At 31.6% G+C, this 20,435-nt stretch overlaps 2 protein-coding genes across 8 annotated transcripts in view; one reads left to right on the forward strand and one right to left on the reverse strand.

The window, feature by feature from the left end:
• The first annotated feature begins 1,405 nt into the window (after positions 1-1,405).
• On the forward strand, positions 1,406-4,458 carry LOC140062431 (telomere repeats-binding bouquet formation protein 2-like). 6 transcript variants are annotated; one of them, XM_072108646.1, is made up of 7 exons: positions 1,406-1,540; positions 2,153-2,233; positions 2,563-2,647; positions 3,009-3,136; positions 3,370-3,418; positions 3,648-3,682; positions 3,924-4,458. In XM_072108646.1, the coding sequence occupies exons 1-7, from the start codon at positions 1,465-1,467 to the stop codon at positions 4,013-4,015; spliced, it is 546 nt and encodes a 181-aa protein (XP_071964747.1). In that variant the 5' UTR covers positions 1,406-1,464; the 3' UTR covers positions 4,016-4,458. The 6 variants fall into 6 exon arrangements, with proteins under 6 accessions (XP_071964747.1, XP_071964748.1, XP_071964749.1 ...); XM_072108647.1 differs by lacking the exon at positions 1,406-1,540 and adding an exon at positions 1,553-1,644; XM_072108648.1 differs by lacking the exon at positions 1,406-1,540 and adding an exon at positions 1,563-1,575.
• A 1,551-nt stretch (positions 4,459-6,009) lies between these two features.
• Positions 6,010-20,435, reverse strand: part of LOC140062428 (neuronal acetylcholine receptor subunit alpha-7-like) — a 28,411-nt gene continuing 13,985 nt past the window's right edge. For both annotated transcript variants that reach the window (XM_072108641.1, XM_072108642.1), the window contains 7 exons: positions 19,235-19,279; positions 12,335-12,444; positions 9,508-9,761; positions 8,899-9,093; positions 8,149-8,235; positions 7,693-7,802; positions 6,010-7,397 (listed from right to left, as the gene is read on the reverse strand). In XM_072108641.1, the coding sequence (XP_071964742.1) occupies positions 6,858-7,397; positions 7,693-7,802; positions 8,149-8,235; positions 8,899-9,093; positions 9,508-9,761; positions 12,335-12,444; positions 19,235-19,279 (1,341 nt within the window). In that variant the 3' untranslated portion in view covers positions 6,010-6,857. The remainder of the gene's footprint in view (positions 7,398-7,692; positions 7,803-8,148; positions 8,236-8,898; positions 9,094-9,507; positions 9,762-12,334; positions 12,445-19,234; positions 19,280-20,435) is intronic.

Consider the following 20,435-nt stretch of genomic DNA (forward strand, 5'->3'; position numbering starts at 1 on the left):
GCAAGATAGGATAAAATTTAACTTTTATGAGGAGGTTTTGATTTTCTTTCAATAATTTCGTTTAGTTCTATCATAGAGATATTCTATGGTTCTATAGTGAGTTCTTTATCTTGGAAAAAATATAGAAAAAAATAAAGTAGTAGTAGTAGTCTCCAAGAGTTTGGTATCATTTTTTTATTGTCTTAAATATTTTCCTTCCAAAATTTCGTTTAGGCCTAGTGATATTTGTTTATCTTGAACAAAAATATAACAAAAATAAAAGTGTCCAATCTCCTAGAGTCTTGGTATAATTTTAAAAATTGACCTTAAATATTTTCCTCTTTTGATTTGTCTATAGTAATTTCCTTCTAATAATACTTACGCTTGGTTAATGCTTTGAATTCTAACGTGAGACTACGTTTATGGATACCACCATTCCAGAAGTTATTTTAAGCACTGCCCTCCACCACAAATAAATCAGTCGACTGAGCTAAAACGGTCATCTTGTTTAGGCCTATGGCTAACTAGTTAATACTAGTTCGTTGCCTCAAAATAAATATGCATATTTTCATTCATTTTCATTTTAATCTACGTTGAATTCTTTTCTACGATTTGAGACTAATATGTGCATTTTTATGATGTGTTAAAAAGCTAACATTTCTAAAAAATGCTTAATTGGCTTAAAAATGAACCCAAAAATACAGAAGGTGGATGGCAACATTTTCCATTATTTTTAAAAGAAAAACACTATTTAGTGATTGGAGAGCTGAAAGTAGTCAAAATAGATCAATTATACCCCCGCTACGGCGGCCACACGCGACATGACTGAATAGCTGATAATTGTCTATTGACGAGCTTATTACTGTACTATTATTAATTCATCGTGTCGTCGTAATGCATATTCATGACCGTCATCTAGAAGAAAAAAAGCTTGTATTAACTAATTTGTAATCAAAATTACTGGTTAGCTTAATCGACTGAGCAGCGTCGTGTTGATAACATGAATGTCGTGGGTTTGAACCCCACGCTGGTGGAATAGAGTTAAAGCTATGCGGGCTATTGGGTTTGTCCTCACAGCATTATACGTCCTCCTTTCCACCACACATCATGAGACAGCACTAGCAATGCATCTGATGATAATGTGGTGGAAACGACCGTACCCAAAAGGCTATGGCAGGGCCTTAGTGCTGAGGCAGGGAGAGCACACTTTTTTTTTGTGCCAACATAGAATTCGATCTGATAAATGTTATCTTTAGCGCCCTCAATTTATAGGAACGCCCGCCCGCGACCCTATGTCAGAAAATTAAGTTCAAATCAAAATATTTGAAATTTTTAACATTATCATAATTATCGTATTGTTTTATGGATTGTAAACATATTCAAATTCCGATTAAAAATATAAGCTATTTCTCAAAAGGCGCGTTTGTTTCACTGTGTTGGTGGTTGATACCATTATAATTAGGACTACTCAAGCTGTTAAAATAAATGATTATTACGCTATGGTTCTGCTACATTTACGCACGCCAAATATACCTCCTCACCGCGGTATCTTTAAAATCAAGTACTGTGCAATGTGACTAGGCAGGGCAATCTCATGTACCTAGGCCTAGCTAGAACCTAGAATATAAATTTATATATTTATTTATTTTATATTTACAGTTCTAAGCATACGAAACCGGTATCATTTAGGTCATCGTAGGCATGTGCTAGGCTGGCATAGGTCCACTAGCCTGCCTCTCAACAAGTGTAGTTATGTTAGGCCTAAACTAACTAAGGCCTAGGCCTAGGCCTAGCCTACCTAGGCCTAGGCCCATAGCCTAGGCCTAGGATTATTAACTAGGATAGGCCTAGTACTGTCCATAATCTAGCTAGGCCTAGTTAGTAGTAGCTAGTAGTTTAATAATTAGGCCATAGGCCTATATAATAGGCCTAGGCTAGAGCATCTATGAACCTATGAGTAAGCCAGCACTATTTTAGTACATTTTAATAATACCTTTTCCGTATTTATTAGGCCTAGCCTATATATAGGCCTAGGGCCTATTACTTTTTCAACAAAACAAATTATGGGTTTTCTTATAATAAAAAAAAAACGTAATGATAAATAAATGCGTTGACATTTTTTGTTAGCAATTTTACCGTTCGCATAGACCTACATTACTTTATACTATTTCAGAACCTCAGATGTCTGGGATATTTGATACTATTCCTGCCTGGTTCTCAAGCAGTTGTGATGCACAATATAAACAACTTTGGGGTATAATAATACAACATTTTTACTGTGACCAGGCCTATGTAACAAAGTGTTGATTAGCCAATATTCATAAACAATATAGTTTGTAACAATTATTGGATGATTTTGCGACAACTCTGCACTCTTCTAAAATCAAATCTGATTTACATTCAAGGCAAATTAAAATGTATGATATTAATATCCAATGCTGTGAATATGTTATAATTATTACAATTATGCAGCTCCCTGTTTAATAGGCCTACTCACTGATTTTGTAACTATGAAGGTTCGTTTCCGAAATAAAATTAAAATGAAATGAATGAATACTAAATAGCGTACCATTTTTTTTACAGTTGAACATGGCGGAACTGTAGTTGTTGATTTATCCACTGCATTGTTCATATTCAGTAATGATCCAAAGGCGAAGGATACCATACGGTAACTAATAACATACAGAGTATCCAGTCATTTCGCCCCTTTCTTTTTATATACAATAGGCTACAGTACCCAGGGTTTTATCATTTGATCGCAGATGTACAAATAAAGTTCAAATATAGACTTGCCTCACTTTTGTCGGAGTTTGTTTTATGTTATTGTTATTAAATTAAAGTGGCCAGATAAAGGGATTCTTAAATTGGAGTGGGTAAGGGGTTTGGGGGTGGGAAGGTGTTCGGGCATAAAGGCGTGAATAAATGATGTTAAAGACTAGACACAGGTACAGTACCACCGTAGTTTAACATACTGAATAGCAATACTAAAATTATTTTTTAACAGTATTTAAAATGTGTGTTTCTTAAAGTATCTTTAAATCACGTGCTTATGGTGACGGACTTACAGTCGTGATGGCAGGATATATTGATGCTTGTTTACAAGTTGGCGATGCTCATAAGATTGCACTTAGCTTATATATCTTGCATCCACCAGAAGGTTAGCCAATGATAATTTTTGTTTTCGTCCTTTTAAGTAGAAAGCCATACACGTTTTTTGTGCAATTTTTGTAAATAATTAGTTAGCTATGCCTTAGTGGTCTTTCCCCCGCTCATTATATTTTCTATTATATTTTATATAGCTTACTGTAAAAGAAAATAATATAATCTCCCTAGACTCCATTTTCACATTTTCTTCGTAATAAATAAGTTTTTTTTGTTATTTAATCATAGCTTTGAATGAAATGAGAAACCCCGTCGAGTCATACACTTTCAGGGAAAGGTGAGTCGGTCAAGTTATAGAGGTCCATGGTTCAAGTAATGTCCCCAACATTTGACGTCTTATTCTTCTACAAAAGTAGGCCTAATAGTTTGAAATACAGGGTGGTTATTATTGTGTGGTAAACTTGTCCAATAGTATATTGTATTGTATATTCTTATTGGAAACGGGATGGGCGAACTGAACCCATGATAATGGCCAAAATAATTTTAATTTGATAATATGTTTTTAGAAATTTTTCCTGGAGCAAAATTGTCAGGATTACTGGTACGTATTTGTGTGTTTTTTTTAACTTTTATCTGATCAAATTAGGCCTAAAGCTGGTAAACGGATTATTGAAAACTTTACTTTTCAATCTTCGTAGGCCATGGCACATAAGACAGTGCAAAAGTAAAAATACTGTAAAATGCAATTTGTAATGGTAGGCCTATTTATGTTAATTACTGCATTTTGTAATAGTTAAAATGGTCTAATTAACTCCCTTATCATGTTTTATATTTATTTTCAGACAGCGATATCTGTCGGGAGGATGTAGAGTTTGTTCCACATATTAAAGATATCCCAACATTCACTGGTATTCTTGAAGATGTGATGATGTGAATTTTAACATTTTAAATTTTAATATTACTGGATTTGAGTTTCGAAAATGCATAAATCACTTTAAATTTGTATTTAATGCAAATTCATTTAAAATCTGAACTTCAACAAGATTAAAATTAGTAATTAATTTATTGAATTAGGCCTATTATATTAATAATAATACTAATATAATAATATATTATATAATAATATACAGTTTTGGTGTTACTACAACGTTATGTATACAGTAAGTCTTACTGTAAAATATAGAAAAACAATTTCAAGAAAAAAAATGTTAATAAAAACAAATTGGTGTTTGCAATGTTAAAGTGTCGATGCTTTATTGAAGCTGATACAATAATCCATTCATAGAAACAAAGAAAAGTAACAAAAAGGAACGAGAAAAAAAATTAAAGGGACAAATTTTAAAGTAAAAAAGGGAAAACAGAAGAAAAAAGAATAGTTTCGAATGTTATTATTATTATGCACATTTCATACGAATCCAACATTGAGCACAAACTCGCCAATTACAGGATGGATAAACTATTAACTATGAAATGAAGAAATGACAATCAAATAGTTTGCAAGAAATTAGCCTGCCTTTATTGTTCACTTGAATTTAATGATTACAACAACAAAATCACATGCATCTTGGTATTATTATTATTATTATTCGCTAAGCTATACACAAGTCTATTTAATATACCAAAAGTGTGCACTCTCCGTAACTAGAGTAATTTCCAATCAATTACACTTATTTTGCATATTTCTTTCAAAGTGATTGTACGAAACTACAAAAAAACCTATTTGCACTATCTAATACGACTAGAATTAAAAATTATTTTTGTAGTATATTTATAGTTTACTTATTTAAATTAAGACTATATATTTTAGCACTTATTTCCGAGGAAACGATGAATTTCTACAGCACAATTCTGTGAGAGTACTTTGTATAGGTACCTAATTTAGCAATCAAATTGTAAGGATAATAAAAACAAAGAACTTGAATAGGCCTATATAAAAATCAGGAAAAACGCGTTTTGAAATAGGTTTTGATTAACTTATAAAGATTAAATTAAAAAATCTATAAAATAAAGAAAAAAAAGAGAATTATTCCACTGCTATTATTTTTAGATATTCAAGATTGATAAAAATGTTTTTCTATAGCTAAATTTGTTTTGTTGTTGTTATGCTTTACTCTAGTGTATCTCATATCTAGTTGTTATTTTATATTAAGAAAACAAATGAAATATAGTGTACTGTAATTTCAGAAGACAGCATGGATGATTTTATTGATGATGACGAGGAAGATGAAGAAGAATTATCAAGTAGTGAGGAAATTGAAACTGATGAGTCCAAAAATGATAAGTCAAAAAATGATGAGGAGGAATCCGTCTCAAGCGAAGAAGAAAGTGAAGAAGAAGAAAAAGAAGAAAAAAGTGAAGAAGAAGAAGTAAGTGAAGATAAAGAATTTGACCCTATGTAATTGGTCAAAGTGGGCAGAAATCAAGAAAAGGCGGGTAAAAGCAGTAGAGCCTTGGAATGTTATTTAAAAGCATTAGATATAGACGACCAAGATAAGGCTCTGCAGAAACACGTCTTAAAACTAAAAGATGAATCTCAATGTAGTCTTGTATAATATTTATTATATTTTATAAATTATCATGGTTTTTGTAGTGGAGTGCTATTAGTAGTATTAGATACTGTAGTTCAACTCAAAGTTACATTAATTAGGCTATGCTGTTATAATTATTGTATATTACATCATCAATATTGATTTTCTTTCAGACACTTTTATTCAGAGTTTATTAAAGAATTCTAGTTTTCTAAAAAAAAAATATATAGAGGAAAAAGAGAAAAAATGGATGAAACTGAATTTGAAGGAAAGCAAACGGCCGATGAATCAGATTTAGAAGATGAAGTAGAAAACAGCATGGATGATTTTATTGATAGGAAGATGAAGAAGAATTATCAAGTAGTGAGGAAATTGAAACTGATGAATCCAAAAATGATAAGTCAAAAAATTATGAGGAGGAATCCGTCTCAAGCGAAAAAGAAAGTGAAGAAGAAGTAAAAGAAGAATTGAAAAAGTGAAGAAGAAGAAGTAAGTGAAGATAAAGAATATTAACTAATAACTATATAGCGCTACATTACCTTTTACTTTGCGTACTCAACAGAACACGAAGAACTTTTTCTTTTACATAATGTATGTACATAAAAGCTCCAGAGACTTTCTAAAATGTTACCACTTGCCAAACAAACGCGTCCGAACACCAAACAACCGCGTCCGAACACCAAAATAGCGTCGTTATAAATGCCACGAAGCATGTACCAGAAAGACATTAGCGCCGCTACACTAGATCGCTAACCAAGAAGTAAATAGTTTAAGATAAGGAACACCGTGTTAAATAGAATAAACAAGACGCCATAATGGTCGTGACGTTTGTGCTCTAATACTTCATCTACGTCACAGCATGCTTGGTTACTGAAATAGCTTATGCTTATCTGAACATTTTATAGACTACTATGAAGTAAGACTCAAGAATTCCAATAAAAAAAAAAAGAAATTTTGTCCAATTTGACGCACAAACGGCAAATGTTGACCCAAAGGATCCGAAAGTGGAGTTGAAAAAAGTCACTGCATCCACGTAACATTCTTTCCTAAAATTCTACGTAAAAGTATCAACTCAGTGAAATTTATTTATTTACTATTTTCTGACGAACTTAGAAAGGTTAAGACCGTCTCGGTAAATAAATCAATTTCACTAAGATGTCGAAAAATAGTTTTTGTAACTTTTCTACAAAAACTGTTTCATCCTCAAAGGGCAATTCTTCGTTTTCGATGACGAACACTAAAGAATGCTTATGCGCTCATCCCGAGTACATCTTTTCTGAAATTAGGGGCTGTGTTAAGAATGACTATGGTCGCAATAATCAAGTAGATACTAAAGAACACCAGTCCAAAACGATCTAATACCATCGCAGCATACTTCCAATCTCCCACTACCTCTTCATCTTCGTCAATTTTCTTAAATCGCTCTGTCATAAAGTGGAGTTCATCTAGCACATTGTCCATTTTTTCTCTACTTTGAGGTATTCCATGATTGTCGCGACCAATAATCGTCTTATCCATAAGCCCATCTTGATTCTCGTGGTAGCTTGCATATCTGACTCCAATCACACCCGCAGAGCCTTGTTGGTGTAGCGTCAGTGGTGTGCGTCCATTATTCTGATAACCAGCGGTAGCGGCCATCTTCCTCCTGTAACCAGGTGACTGGTCGAGCATCTCGATTTCCATTTCCTGATTACTAAGGTTACCTTTCTTGAAGGGTCCTTTAAAAATATGGCCAGGTCTGCTCATGCGCAGAAACCATGGAAGCCAATCAAGACATATTTTTTTCGTCTGAAAAAGAAAACAAGAATAAATCATTATAAGCATATCTTGGAAATACATTTTTGAAATCTAAATCTTATATACGGTTTGCTCTTAATTCAAAAACAAAAATTAACTATAATTGAAGAGGAAAGCCAAAACATATCTCGAAAGATTGCCCACGGAAATATTTTATAGGAAATATTTATAAATAGAAATAAATGTTGTGTTTTGGTGTATTAATCCGGAAAACACATTTAAATAGTATGTAATTGTTGTTGTAGTAAGCTGATTTTGTATATAAACTTGTTCTTATTAAGCGTACCGTTGGCCCCATTGTGTGTGTATCTGGGTTACGATGATGGAAGTTCAGTATCGTCATTGTCAGTAGTACTGCCATAGCAACCATTAACAACATGGCGCTGAAATAATTTGCTGAAATATGAAATAAATTTGAAATTATTATTTTAGTAAAATTACCAAATACTTTGCAACCCAGCAATAATTGCAAATTATCTTGGTGAAGATTGACAAAATGCTTGACCTTAATTAATTGGCGTATTTTAAGGTATAATTTCGATATTAATGATCATTCTAAAAATTGTAAAATTATTTAATAAACAACGGTATAGTAGCTTGATAATTTTTATAATATTATCAATACAAGACGTAACGCCAGGGAGTTAAGTTACTTGATCAGTTATTTTTCTCTGCTCTGACGTAATTTCATTATTAAACTTTAAAAATAATTAGGCTAACTAATACAATTACTTATACGTACATAGCATAGGTGATGCGTCCGATGTTGGCGGTAGACTTTCCGTAAATATCATCATAAAAACGGTTAATGACAGCAGAATTGTGACAGCTAAGATAAATAATCGATTTAAAAAAGGTATTAGTAATGCGTCATATTAATAATAATAAAAGAATATTAATCAAGTTTAAAATAAAAGGAAGATGCAATCAAATGTTTTCTTGAGTAAATGTAAGTAGTAAGTAAGTAAATGCAAAATATGTCCTTGTGTCTACATAGTTTAGTTTGAAAATATAGACTATGCTGAGAAATTTAAGAAAACTCAGCTGCAATTAACGAATCTAATAAGTCTTTGTTGTTGCCATATAATTCTGAAGATAGACACAATTAAAGTTTTATAGTCTATACATGAAGGAAAAAATAATTTTATAATAATTTTTTCCTCATGGTCTATACTATAATAGTAAACCAATATTTTTGAGTTTGCAAAATCGGAGTTTGCAATTTAGTTTACTCTGCAAACTTAATGTCTGTATTTTGTCAACCGGTTTACACTAGCAAACTTCTCTTGACAAACTTGCAAACAAAAGTAGCCAGTGTAGACTGGACTTTAAAGAACCTCTATACTGTGGAAAACTCGAAGTTTAGGCCTACAAACTTTTGGTAAAATAATTGCTAGTGTAGTGTACCTATAGGCTTAGTTAATGTAAATTAAAGTGTCCCAGCGACTATTTCTTCAGCGAGATATATCGATGAGCTTATTGGAAAACTCACCAAATGATAATTTTTCTCCAGTGTCTGGTGGGAGGGTGAATACAAGCAACATCAAACTTGAGATGAGTATGCAAGGCATCACTAGATTCATGGCATAATACAGTGTCTTACGCTTGAGTTTTATTACGAACGTTATATCGATAAATGGGTCATCACAACATGGGTAGTAAACCACATTTCTCAACACGTCAACACCTAAAAAATTAGTAATAGTTGTTATCATTTCATGGTCGTCATATCCTTTATAATTATGATCACGTGGTCATCATGACAATGCTTATTATGCCGTTATAAATATCGTCCATGATAATGATATATTACGGTAGGCCTACTAACTTATCGTTATTATTATAGTAGGCCTACGTCATGTCATGTTTCCAATTGTGTCAGCAGTGATCGGCGTGTGGATCTAGAATTTACTCAAACTTTGAGGAATCGAAAAAGTAGTCATCACGATCTATCATGATGACGTAACTACTTCCGAGGTCATAGGTTGTCGCAAATTGAAAACTCTGTAATACATTTATCACGGCAATTGTCCCCATCCTCGTGAACTTTTATTTCTTTACTGATGAGCTGCAATATTGATAAATGTATACTGTGTATTACCCTTGAGATGCCACTCTCCGTTTGGTTTGAATGTACTTATATCGCCCTCTTCCGTCAGTTTTGTGAGATTGATACGCCCTCCATCATAGGTCCAGGATCCGAACTTTAGCGTGCACACCTGGTCGTCCCAAGGGAAGTTTGTAACATCAATTGAACAAGCACTCTTAAAGATACCTGGTGGGATCCACTCGCAACTACCCGATGACCCCACGACCACATTAGAATGATAAGTGGAATCAAAGTTTTCGTTTGCACTAAAAGAATAATAATATTAGTTTTTTATATAAAATATATTTCAATCAAACAAATAAACAAACGATAAGCAAATGTAAATTAAAGTTTATAATTATCAACATGGGAGATATACTTCCATTCACATAAATCAGAGTAGGCCTATATAACACAAATATCGAATCCAACTCTCGCCGCATTGCTTGTATACTTTACAAGATATTTTACTTTGCCTTTAACCACCCAGGTGTATTGCGGTATTATGAGTACCCGGTTTGATCAAGACAACTTTGCGTTGATTGCTAGCTGCTTTATATGAGTATGTTTCCATACATGTTTGATCCAAAAAAATGACCGGGGTAATAATGTGAAGCGCTTAGAAGCATTGTGCAATAAGCTATAATATTAACGAATATTATTATATAATTTTCGAACTGATGGGTAGAGTTTGATATCTCGTATATCTCGTAATCAGAGTACAGTATTATAATCATAATTTTCGGACTTGTGGTAGAGTTTTTATATCCTCATTTTTATCAAAGTATTATTATAATAATCTTCGGACTGGTGGTAGAGTTTTGATATCTTTGTCATCAAAGTATTACTATAATAACTTTTGGACTGGTGGTAAAGTTTGATATCCTCGTCATCAAAGTATTATTAGGCCTATAATAATTTTCTCACTTGTGGTAGAGTTTTGATATACTCATTCTCATCAAAGTATTTTTATGATAATTTTCGGACAGTGGTAGAGTTTGGATATCCTCATTCTCAAAGTATTTTAAAAATATTTTTCGGACTGGTGGTAGAGTTTTGATAAGACATTCACACCAATCAAAGTATTATTATTATAATTTGTGGACTGTATGGTAGCAATAAGCATATGAAAAGGCATCATCATTATCATTACATGCATTATTTTTATGACCTCTTAATGGGGTAAAATAAGTGATTATCTTTAGTCTATACATTCGGTTACATCAGAATAGATTAAGTGGTAACAACATAAATATTATAAACATACATTTGGTACTAGGGTAAATGGAAATTGCTCGCGTAATTTGAGCAATAATGTGTACCATGGCGACCACGTGGCTTTCTTCTAGAGCGATTTCAGCGGTTATTGAAGGATTTGTAGAATCTCGTTAAGGAAGCCGTGTATGAAATAACATTGCAAGCGAAATTTAGGCTACAATAACACATTACAATACAGAATCGAACGACAATATAATTACGATATATTGTACTATACAAATTATCTGTCAAATGCCAGTTTTCTTTCAAACAAGTTTAATGTTATAGTTAAGTAAATTACAAGTAAACAGAATAATATGGGAATATTGCACATTATGCTACAAACCATATTATACGTTCCATGTCGTCTTATGTTTTTCAAGTGTGAATTCACTTTCGTAATTATAGACTTATCAACAATTTGAATTCTAAGATGGCATGTTACCACTTTTCTTGTTAACAGATTATAGTTTGGGGTTACAATCTTAAAATTTGTGTTTTTTCTCAAAAACGCGACTCAATAGTTCACTATGTCGGTCGGTCGGTCGGTCTGTAGGTCTGTCTGTCGGTCCGGTATCACTATGCGTTTTATCGCTTTTCTGTACTTTTTGAACTGTTTTGATGTACATTACTTTTTGAAAGTTCATTTTTTTCTGAGAGCACGCGACTTATGGCTGTTGGCCTTGTTTCTCATCAGGCTCATATTTTATTATTTTGTGTATTAACAGAAGACTATTCAAAGATTCTTACTACATTTTATCTTTTTGTTAATATCATTTCAAGTGTTTACACATTTCTCAATTAATTTACCAAATTATGGAACAAACTGACAAATTATAAATCTTTTAACTTTTAAAAACTCAATCTAAAATATTACTGATTAAGTATAAGTATCTTTTACATTGAATTCCTTCAATTTTTTTTTTATAAACTGTATGTTTTGTAAATAGTTATTGTTTTGTAAATGTTTGTGTACTAATGTAAATTACTTTGTTAGTTTTTAATTATTATTATATTGTAAATGTTTCTCTACTGAACCACTTTGGAAATTAATGCTTTAGCACTGACAGTGTCATATCGGAACAAATAAGCACATTTTTCATATACCGGTAGATAATATCCAGTAATTCATGTCTACAAATGATGGAATAGATAATGATTAATATGCACTGTAATTGCCTTGTACGTTTAGGTTCTTGATCACATGCTTGGCATTTTATAGTGATAGGAAGATTTTGTAACCTTGCTTCATATAATATTCCATTTCTTATGATTGTCATATCAGTTTATAAGATAAGCAATGATGTATGCTTTCTACATCACACTGTAGTTTAAGAAACCTATCTTCAATAACACTAAATGTCGGCTCACATCAACGCTACATCACGTGACATGTTGTGATAAGCGACGCAAAAAAACATTGGATGAAATGATATTGTAGCGCGACAAAACGATAAGATATGCGACTTTTTTGAAGTTGATAGAACGCTTCAACTTTTGTCGCGTCGCGCTTCTGTCTAACATCGTCAGCCCTAAAACAAGATAGACACTCCGTTTTGTCTTGCAAGTTCTGTATACTTACCAGTTATATAGTAGAATATCTGGTGTCCAAATCATAGAGGGTGGTAGTCGAATAGAACTGATACCCCCATAGTCAGACTCGTTCCACGCTAAAGTAGCGTCTGTCCATGCCTTAAGAAAACGTAACAATACTAATATTAATTATATTATCATTAGGGCGCTTTCGGTGAAACGACGACATCATCCGTTAAAGTTAAGGTTTGTGTGTTCCACCGAGACCTTCCTTAATTAATTAATTATTGCATAATACCATTGTCATTAATTTTTGTGACTGTTCCTATTCCTATCGACATTGATCATACGTCGGTGTATTTTTATGTTATCTATTTTTTATATTTATTTCAATTCACAATCAACAGCGGGAAGCCCGCCATTTACAGACTGGAATACATAAAAACAAGACAAAAGAACATCGAAAAGGTCCACAAGAACCAATTACAAACAATTCTTAATTTTGTATTTAAATAGTGATCATAATAAAACGCCAATATAGATCTCTATGTATTAGATGTAATGTTTTATGTAGGAAATGATCATACTGCTCTAAATCAATCAAATGTTTTTTGTTTAGATCATATTGTATTAACATGTACTGTTCTCCTTTATGGTCTAATCATTTTAAAAAAGATATCAAACGACTTAAAGTTTGTTTGTTATATGATGCTTTCCGGATGTTGTTATGACAACCCAGATTTGTTAGTGCGAGGAATTTGTTTGTGGAAAATAATATTCCATCATTTTATGAATATTTGAGGATTTCGACTTACCGATTTCTTACAAGAATAATGAAAAGCGAAAACAGAATGTTAATTTGTATATATAAAATATTTGTTAATGGATTCAAACATGTACTACAAATTTTGGAGAGAGGCATTATATACCAAATAGATACAAGTTTTGGTCCTCTTTCCTTCATCTTTTTTTTTTGTAATGTATTATACCATATGAACAATTGTCTGAAATAAAAGTTGAATTGAATTGTAGTATACTTTATACCGTCTTAAACAATGTAGGCATACTATGTATATATATCTTTAATATATCAATATCCGACATGCTGTGAGTAGGCAACCTAATGACCGACTGCACTTACCCACCAAAGTTATCAATTCAATCAGATGTTAAGGGAGCAACAAATATTTGTAGCAGTAACCAAAATCAATTAAAAAATAGTAAAAATTGTCCGTGCTTCCAAATTGATTGAATCTTGGTTTAATTTTCTAGAACAATATTTGAACTTTTTCTAGCTCCTTCCTATGTTAATACCATTAATACTATTATTGTTATAATTTTATCAGAAACAAAAAGAATTACATTTGAATAGAATTGAAATTACAACATCAAAAATGGCGTCATTGCTTTTAAAAAAACACCCATTATCGAATATTCCATTTCAATACAAAAACCTTGTATTTTTCCCCATTGTTGAAAATTAAAAAGTAGTTTTTACTCTTAATATGATCCTAAACGAATTACCTGTTTCCATGACATATGATTATGTTTATGTGATTGTGTGTTTGTGAGGGAATCGTGTTAAATTCTCAGCTAGCTCAGTGATAATACAAGGGGGCAACATAGAATAAATTTCACCAGCTACCTTACATTTTTGTTGTTATACTCAATGTACAGGGCGGGCCTAGGCCTAGTAATTGAATTACTACAAATGCCAATACAATCTTACTTCCATGATTCTTCTCCATCTGCCTAAATACTAACTGCGTGTCTTTTATGTTGTTACAACGTATTTGTACAGTTACATCTCCGTGCCTTAGGATAAGGGGTGACTTTTTCCCCCTAACATACCTAAGGGCTATACAAGTTATACGTCACAAGGGCTATGTCTTTAGGGTGTTCAGCTGCTAGTTGGACCGTAGTACTAGGCCATCGTTGTATGTTATTGTGTCTAACTGATTTGATCTCAACATAGTGCGAATGATGTGGCAATTATTCTGGTCATGGTACTTTTAAAGGCCAATACACTCTGGTTCTAATCTTAAAGATATTCTGTTTCAGTAGAGTAGCTACAAAATGAACATTTGTTGCTTTGTTGATATTATTTTGGTGAAACGGTAAGCAAAACAAATAAACAAATGACGTAACATTGTATGTTTTATTGGTATTGTTGTAGTTGATTGAATAAAATAAAAAATAAAAAAATAAAAATAAAAATACATATTATGTGTATCTATTATCTAGGCCTATAGCCTAATATAATATATACTCTCTTGTATTATACTATCTCTTCATTGAGCATCCAAGACAACACTCACGATATTAAAATATGTCATTTAATTCATTAAATTGTATTTTTGTAAAGTTTTTAGGATCTTAGTAGTTTTTTCAATCGCTCGCCAAAATGACACTTTTTTTGGTTTATTATTTGTAAAGGGCCTACATACTATGTTGATGTTTATAAATGTTGAATTTAAAAAATCTATATTATTCAATGTATTATAGTCAATACGTATAGGCCCTAGTAAATCATTTAAAAAAAATGGGATAAAATGGATCAATTATTATTATGTTTAATTTATTGTATTAATTTACGTACCATCGTCGAAATAGAACTGGTGCTCCACCTCGTTTTATGTATGTCAATCGTTTTTTTTGCATTAGAATGTACAATCCTTCACATATTTCAAGTATAAAAGACCTACTTTTGTTACTTTAGCCTCTCTATACATTTCAATATTTTTAACAGTTGCCAGCGAATTAGGCAATTATTTAATAAATCATTCAATTAACGATTATGTGATTTATATATAATAAATGACGTCATCACTATGGCAATGGTATTTTCCAGTTGATAGTAGCGATCAAGGTATAATGGTATTCGTATCGATTAATGAAACAAAATTGTAAATGTCAAAAGTCGTGCTTAAAGCTTGGTTCCCACTAGAACACAACACAAGGACGTATTAAGCGCAACGTAAGTAATTTGATTTGATCATCGCACGAGATGGCCGGATCTCATTCGAATTATTTTGTGATTTGTTAACTTAGTTGCGTTGCGTGTGCGTACTTACAATGAGTCCTAATGAAAAACAAGCTTTAAGAGCAAAAAACAAGGTTTTATATTTTTATTTCTAATATAGATGATGAAGCAAAAATATTAACATTAACTAACATCATGTAATGACCATTACAAGGAGACTAATTAGCTTTATTACTCTAGTTGTCATTATATATGTTCTCAAATAAGTGAGTGTCAACGTAACGTTGTCGATAAATCGACGTTAGTAGACATGCTTAAGTTGTGCTTTATGCTGTCTAAAGCTCTGTCTTCACTATCAAACTGAACGGTATATGACAAAAAAAAAATGATGTGCTTATATACAGTGTGGACACGATGATCACATATCACTACCTTATTTTGGCATATCACTACCATATTTGGGCACATCACACTTCTTTGTCAAACCAGTGTAGACAGAGCTTGAGTCTCTTATTAGCGACCTCTCGTTTTCACTCCTTCTGCGAATGTTTTTTTTTTCAGCGTACGCACTTTTTACTCGAAGCTGTTCATGTGAATATTATGAATTTATTAGATATGATTATTTTAATAAAGTATATTTTCGTTACAAACAGCATTGTAAAAAGTGTGTTTTTAACATAGCGTTGTTATTATATTACAATATAATCACTTCAATCATGCTTTAATTCGCAAACGTATGGAAAGCAACCCGCGCCAAAATTACAAAGAAATTATACATACACACAACCTTTGATATGGAAGCACTGTATGTTATTATTTGATAGTGATTAGAAATTATAATACATACTTAAAAATGAAATAAACGTCATCATATGATATGATTCAATGTTTCTACATTTACGCTATTATGCTAATGTGATGACGACGATGATGACCTAATTAAAGTGAAAAGTCCTAACACGATATCGTCCATTACTTGGAATATCAAGACATGAACTCAGTAAACATTATAAAACAAAACAAAACAGACTCAGGCACTTAGAATAATTACAGAAAGATGCAGAAAGATTAGGAAGTGATCTTTTTAGCACTGCTATGCTGTAATAATGCACTATGGTTGACCTGTTTTTAGAATGATCATAATAATGACATGTATTTTTCATAATGTATTTTTTTCAAAACTCCATGCGCGCATATTACCAAAGAAATTTACCAAAATTAAGTTAGAAAACGTGGAAATAACAAATAGTATGAAATTGTAATTAACTAATTTTCAAATAAATGTATCATTAGAAATAGTCTGAGACATAAAATTTGGTCACAAATGAACACATTTTAAAATGTGTTTTTTATAATTGGTTTGTGTTAAGTAATGTAATGTCTCTATAATAAGAAAATAGTAAAAAGGATAACATGCACTAGAAGTACGTAATACCGTAAGATTCATATCTAGATGAATTTCGATATAGCCAGTGAGTGACTGCTGCAGAATCGAGTGTTTTGGTTGATTTACTTAATATCCTTCAGACTTCGTTTTTTTCTGTTAAAAATCAAGTTATTTCGTATAAACCAATAAAATATGATTCAACTGTATAACCACGATTTTGTTGCGAGTCGCAATTTTATCGACATGTTTTGATGACTTTTTTTTACATATACAGAAATGCTAATTCATAACAGTTTATTTTAAAACAAAAATTAATTTGTTTACTTTCTATAACATATAACATTTTGCTTGCTTCTTCAGTTCGATTCAAAAATATTAAAAGTAAATTTCATAAACTTTTTAAGAAAAATTGCTGTTTCATTTTTATAAACAGTTCATTTATATATACAGTAGTGTAAATATGTTAATTTTAATATTTTGTATACACTCGAATGATAAAATAATTTCAATTTTTTAATAAATGTTTTCAAATTCACTTAAACTGATACAATGGTTCTATTTTAACACTGTTTATGAATCTTGCCTGTTAAATAGATAAATGTTAACAAATATACAATCATACTAATGTAGACTTACTGTAGAGAATAATAAAGAGCAAAGAGTATCCTCTCCAAAAAATCAATACTGGAATTTATAAGGAATCGAGGGAATTGAAATTCAATTTATGTATGCTTTTCCGTGGTTTGAAGAAATAAGTCTGTCTACATCTGTACACAGCGTTTAATGTTATTGGGAATTAATTTTAGAACATTGAGAGTGTACACAGGTAACTAACCGTGCACTGGAAACACATTGTGATATTCCTTTATTAAATTAGTTAAAGGGTAGCTTCGGGAATATCATTACTATTATTGATAATAAATATAAATCTTTGTAATAAAATTGATAACAATCCCACTCATTTGTTGATTGCCATGAAACAGAACAAGCGTCATGTAATAAGCAACCCCTCCCTTTGATAAGTTATTTTCAGTTTTATTTTGTTGACACCATTAATACAATTGCAAGGTGTCTTTAATATTAAGTTTAACACTTCCAGTGTTAGCAAACATAATATTATTGCCAGCCATGGTATATATACCAGGGTACCTAAATTGTATAACATAGTGTGAAACCCATATGTCCATTTCAGTTGAGTATTGGTTACACGAAATTAGCATTACCCGGATCCACACCTATTACAATAGTATCTATTTGTTTATTTTTAACGCTGATCGATATTAATCGATTTTGTTATTTTTCGCATGATCTGCTCTCAGTGTTTTGAACCTTTTTTTTTCAGTTGATGTCATCACCAACGTGTTTATATGGGTAGGACTGGTGCATTTTCTGGGTAAATAAAGCCGAACTGTGATAGACTTTTGGCATAACCAGGTTATTGAATTTAACCTTGTGATACAGGTGTAACAATATATGTATATGATTGACAGTTAGATATGTAAACGTTGAAATTATACATGAATTGCACCTGTAACATAAGCATGTCACCTGAGGTTTACATAACATGAATTAAGATTAATGTAATTAAACGTCCTATGTTTTTTTAGTACCGGTAATAACAAATACATGTAATCTAGTAAAGATGTTCATTTGTCAACACCCTTTAAATGTAAATGTTCTTAGTGTATGGAAGACATTTTTAAATTTAGGTAATAAAACAAATAATGTTGTTAAATAGTTTGCATATTATTATATTAGTTATTCATTCAATTCCAAAAATAATAATACACTTATCAATGGATTTTCTGAATAGAATTTAACATTGTTTTCTAATATAATATAATTTTGTAGAGATGTACTATGAATTGTATTCTAAATTAAAAGTATTGTCGCTAAAATCTGTATTAAAACGAAGAGGAATTTGCAAAACAAACGAAATTTAAAAACTGAATAACAACGTGGATAAAATGGAGTGAAAGAAAAAATACTGTGTTCTTAATTCTTTCTTTTATCTTCAGAGACATGATTTATGAAATAACCTATCTTGGTGTGACTTGCATCATAATTTAGTATTTGTTTTAAATACATTTATTTGATCTGACATTTGAATTTGAATAATATTGTCATAGAATCACCATTATATTTATTCCATTTATCCTAATGCATTTGGGTATAGTTATTATTAGCATTGATTGACATGAACATTATATAAGTCAAAGATGCTCTGCACGTGGAATGCCATTATGAGATGTGCGAGAGCGCGTCGTAGTAGGCCTAATTAGTCAGTACAGTTTATTTTTGTATTAATTTATACGTAATTTTTACTTTCTATGAACCAGAGATTCAAAAATAAAAGATTGAATGAACAAATTAATTAATTAATTATCTTAATTTATAACTTAAATTCGGGGAATGTTCTTTGAATTTATTTCTTGTAATAAAAAGTCATTCTCTTTATCATTTATTTTATTTTTGATGATGTATAATAAAGTAATTTTGATTTGTATATTGTTAAATGTGTTAATAGCTATCTAATAGGCCTTATAGCAAAATATTAAAATATATACAAAACGACTCACCAGCGTCAGCCAAATATTCGTTGTAATAATCTGATTAACTTCGTCCTAATAAAAACAAAAATTGTTAAAATGTAACTCATTTTTACAATTCATATTTGGATAAAGCAAGGTGACAAAAAATACATCTTTCATAAAGGCTTTGAAATAATATGAATTGGTCATTGAAAATTCTTATTATAACTGCGGCCTCACTGGCCACTTTTTTGAGTTGAGATAACACGTAAGAAAGAACACGGAAAGCTTGTATTCATGCAACAATCAACATATTTTATTGCGTAAATTCTCCATGTAGTAGTGTAACTTCTTTAATACTTACTTAAGCTTGGTTCCCACTAGAACGTAACGCAAGGACGTAAACGCAACGCAAGCGTTTTAACCAATGACAAGCGAAGTTATAGACAGTTAGCAATCACAAGCGAATAAGCCATCGCTTGTGATTGGTCAATTCACTTGCGTTGCGTTACGTCCTTGTGTTGCGTCGCTAGTGGGAACCACGCTTAAGTCTACACGCTGGCATCATCTCAACTAGCCACACTAGCAGTGAGATTTCTCTTATACGTCGCCTGGTCTGGAATTTATGTAAATGAGCCCAGATAGGCATGCGTTCTACAACAACTACGTAATCATTTAGCTTGTTTACGCATACTGCCGTTGCACTATTATTATTGTTATAAAACTAACGCGTCACAATTAGAGTCAAATAAATGATGATGGATCCGCCTTGATCAGTCAAAAATAACAATCAACCACGCAATAATAGAACGGAGGAAAAATAAAATAATATTCAATAATTAATAGACAACTCTCGATTAAGATTGTTATTATTATTACATGAACATTAGGAAGGCGATTACGTCAATTTTTAGCGCGGGTGTGGTTAAATTTTGTGTCGAAACGAAAGGAGAACCATCGTGATAAGTAGTTGGCCTTTCTGCCTGGGCAATATACTTTCAACGTTCCCAATCATCAGTACTCCCCTCTTTAGTAGTAAGCGAGTGTAAAGGGAGACCAATATATGGTGCTAGTATCTAACTGCAGACGTTGCCAACAATAAAAAATATCCACTAAATTTCCTACGGATCAATATTATAGCCGTGTTTGAGATTATTTTACAGTCACGCTTATTTTAGTAACATATGTTATATTATATTGAAACTATTCAAAATAAACAATTATATTTTTCTTAATTGTTGCTTTTTTT

Source organism: Antedon mediterranea, chromosome 11 (assembly GCF_964355755.1).
Source record: "Antedon mediterranea chromosome 11, ecAntMedi1.1, whole genome shotgun sequence".
Taxonomy (NCBI): Eukaryota; Metazoa; Echinodermata; class Crinoidea; order Comatulida; family Antedonidae; genus Antedon; species Antedon mediterranea.

Coding starts and splice junctions, on each gene's coding strand:
- LOC140062431 (XM_072108646.1), top strand. CDS start 1,465: ATGATTATTACGCTATGGTTCTGCTACATTTACGCACGCCAAATATAC. Junction 1,541..2,152: donor CGCGGTATCTTTAAAATCAA/GTACTGTGCAAT, acceptor ATACTATTTCAG/AACCTCAGATGTCTGGGATA. Junction 2,234..2,562: donor ACAATATAAACAACTTTGGG/GTATAATAATAC, acceptor TTTTTTTTACAG/TTGAACATGGCGGAACTGTA.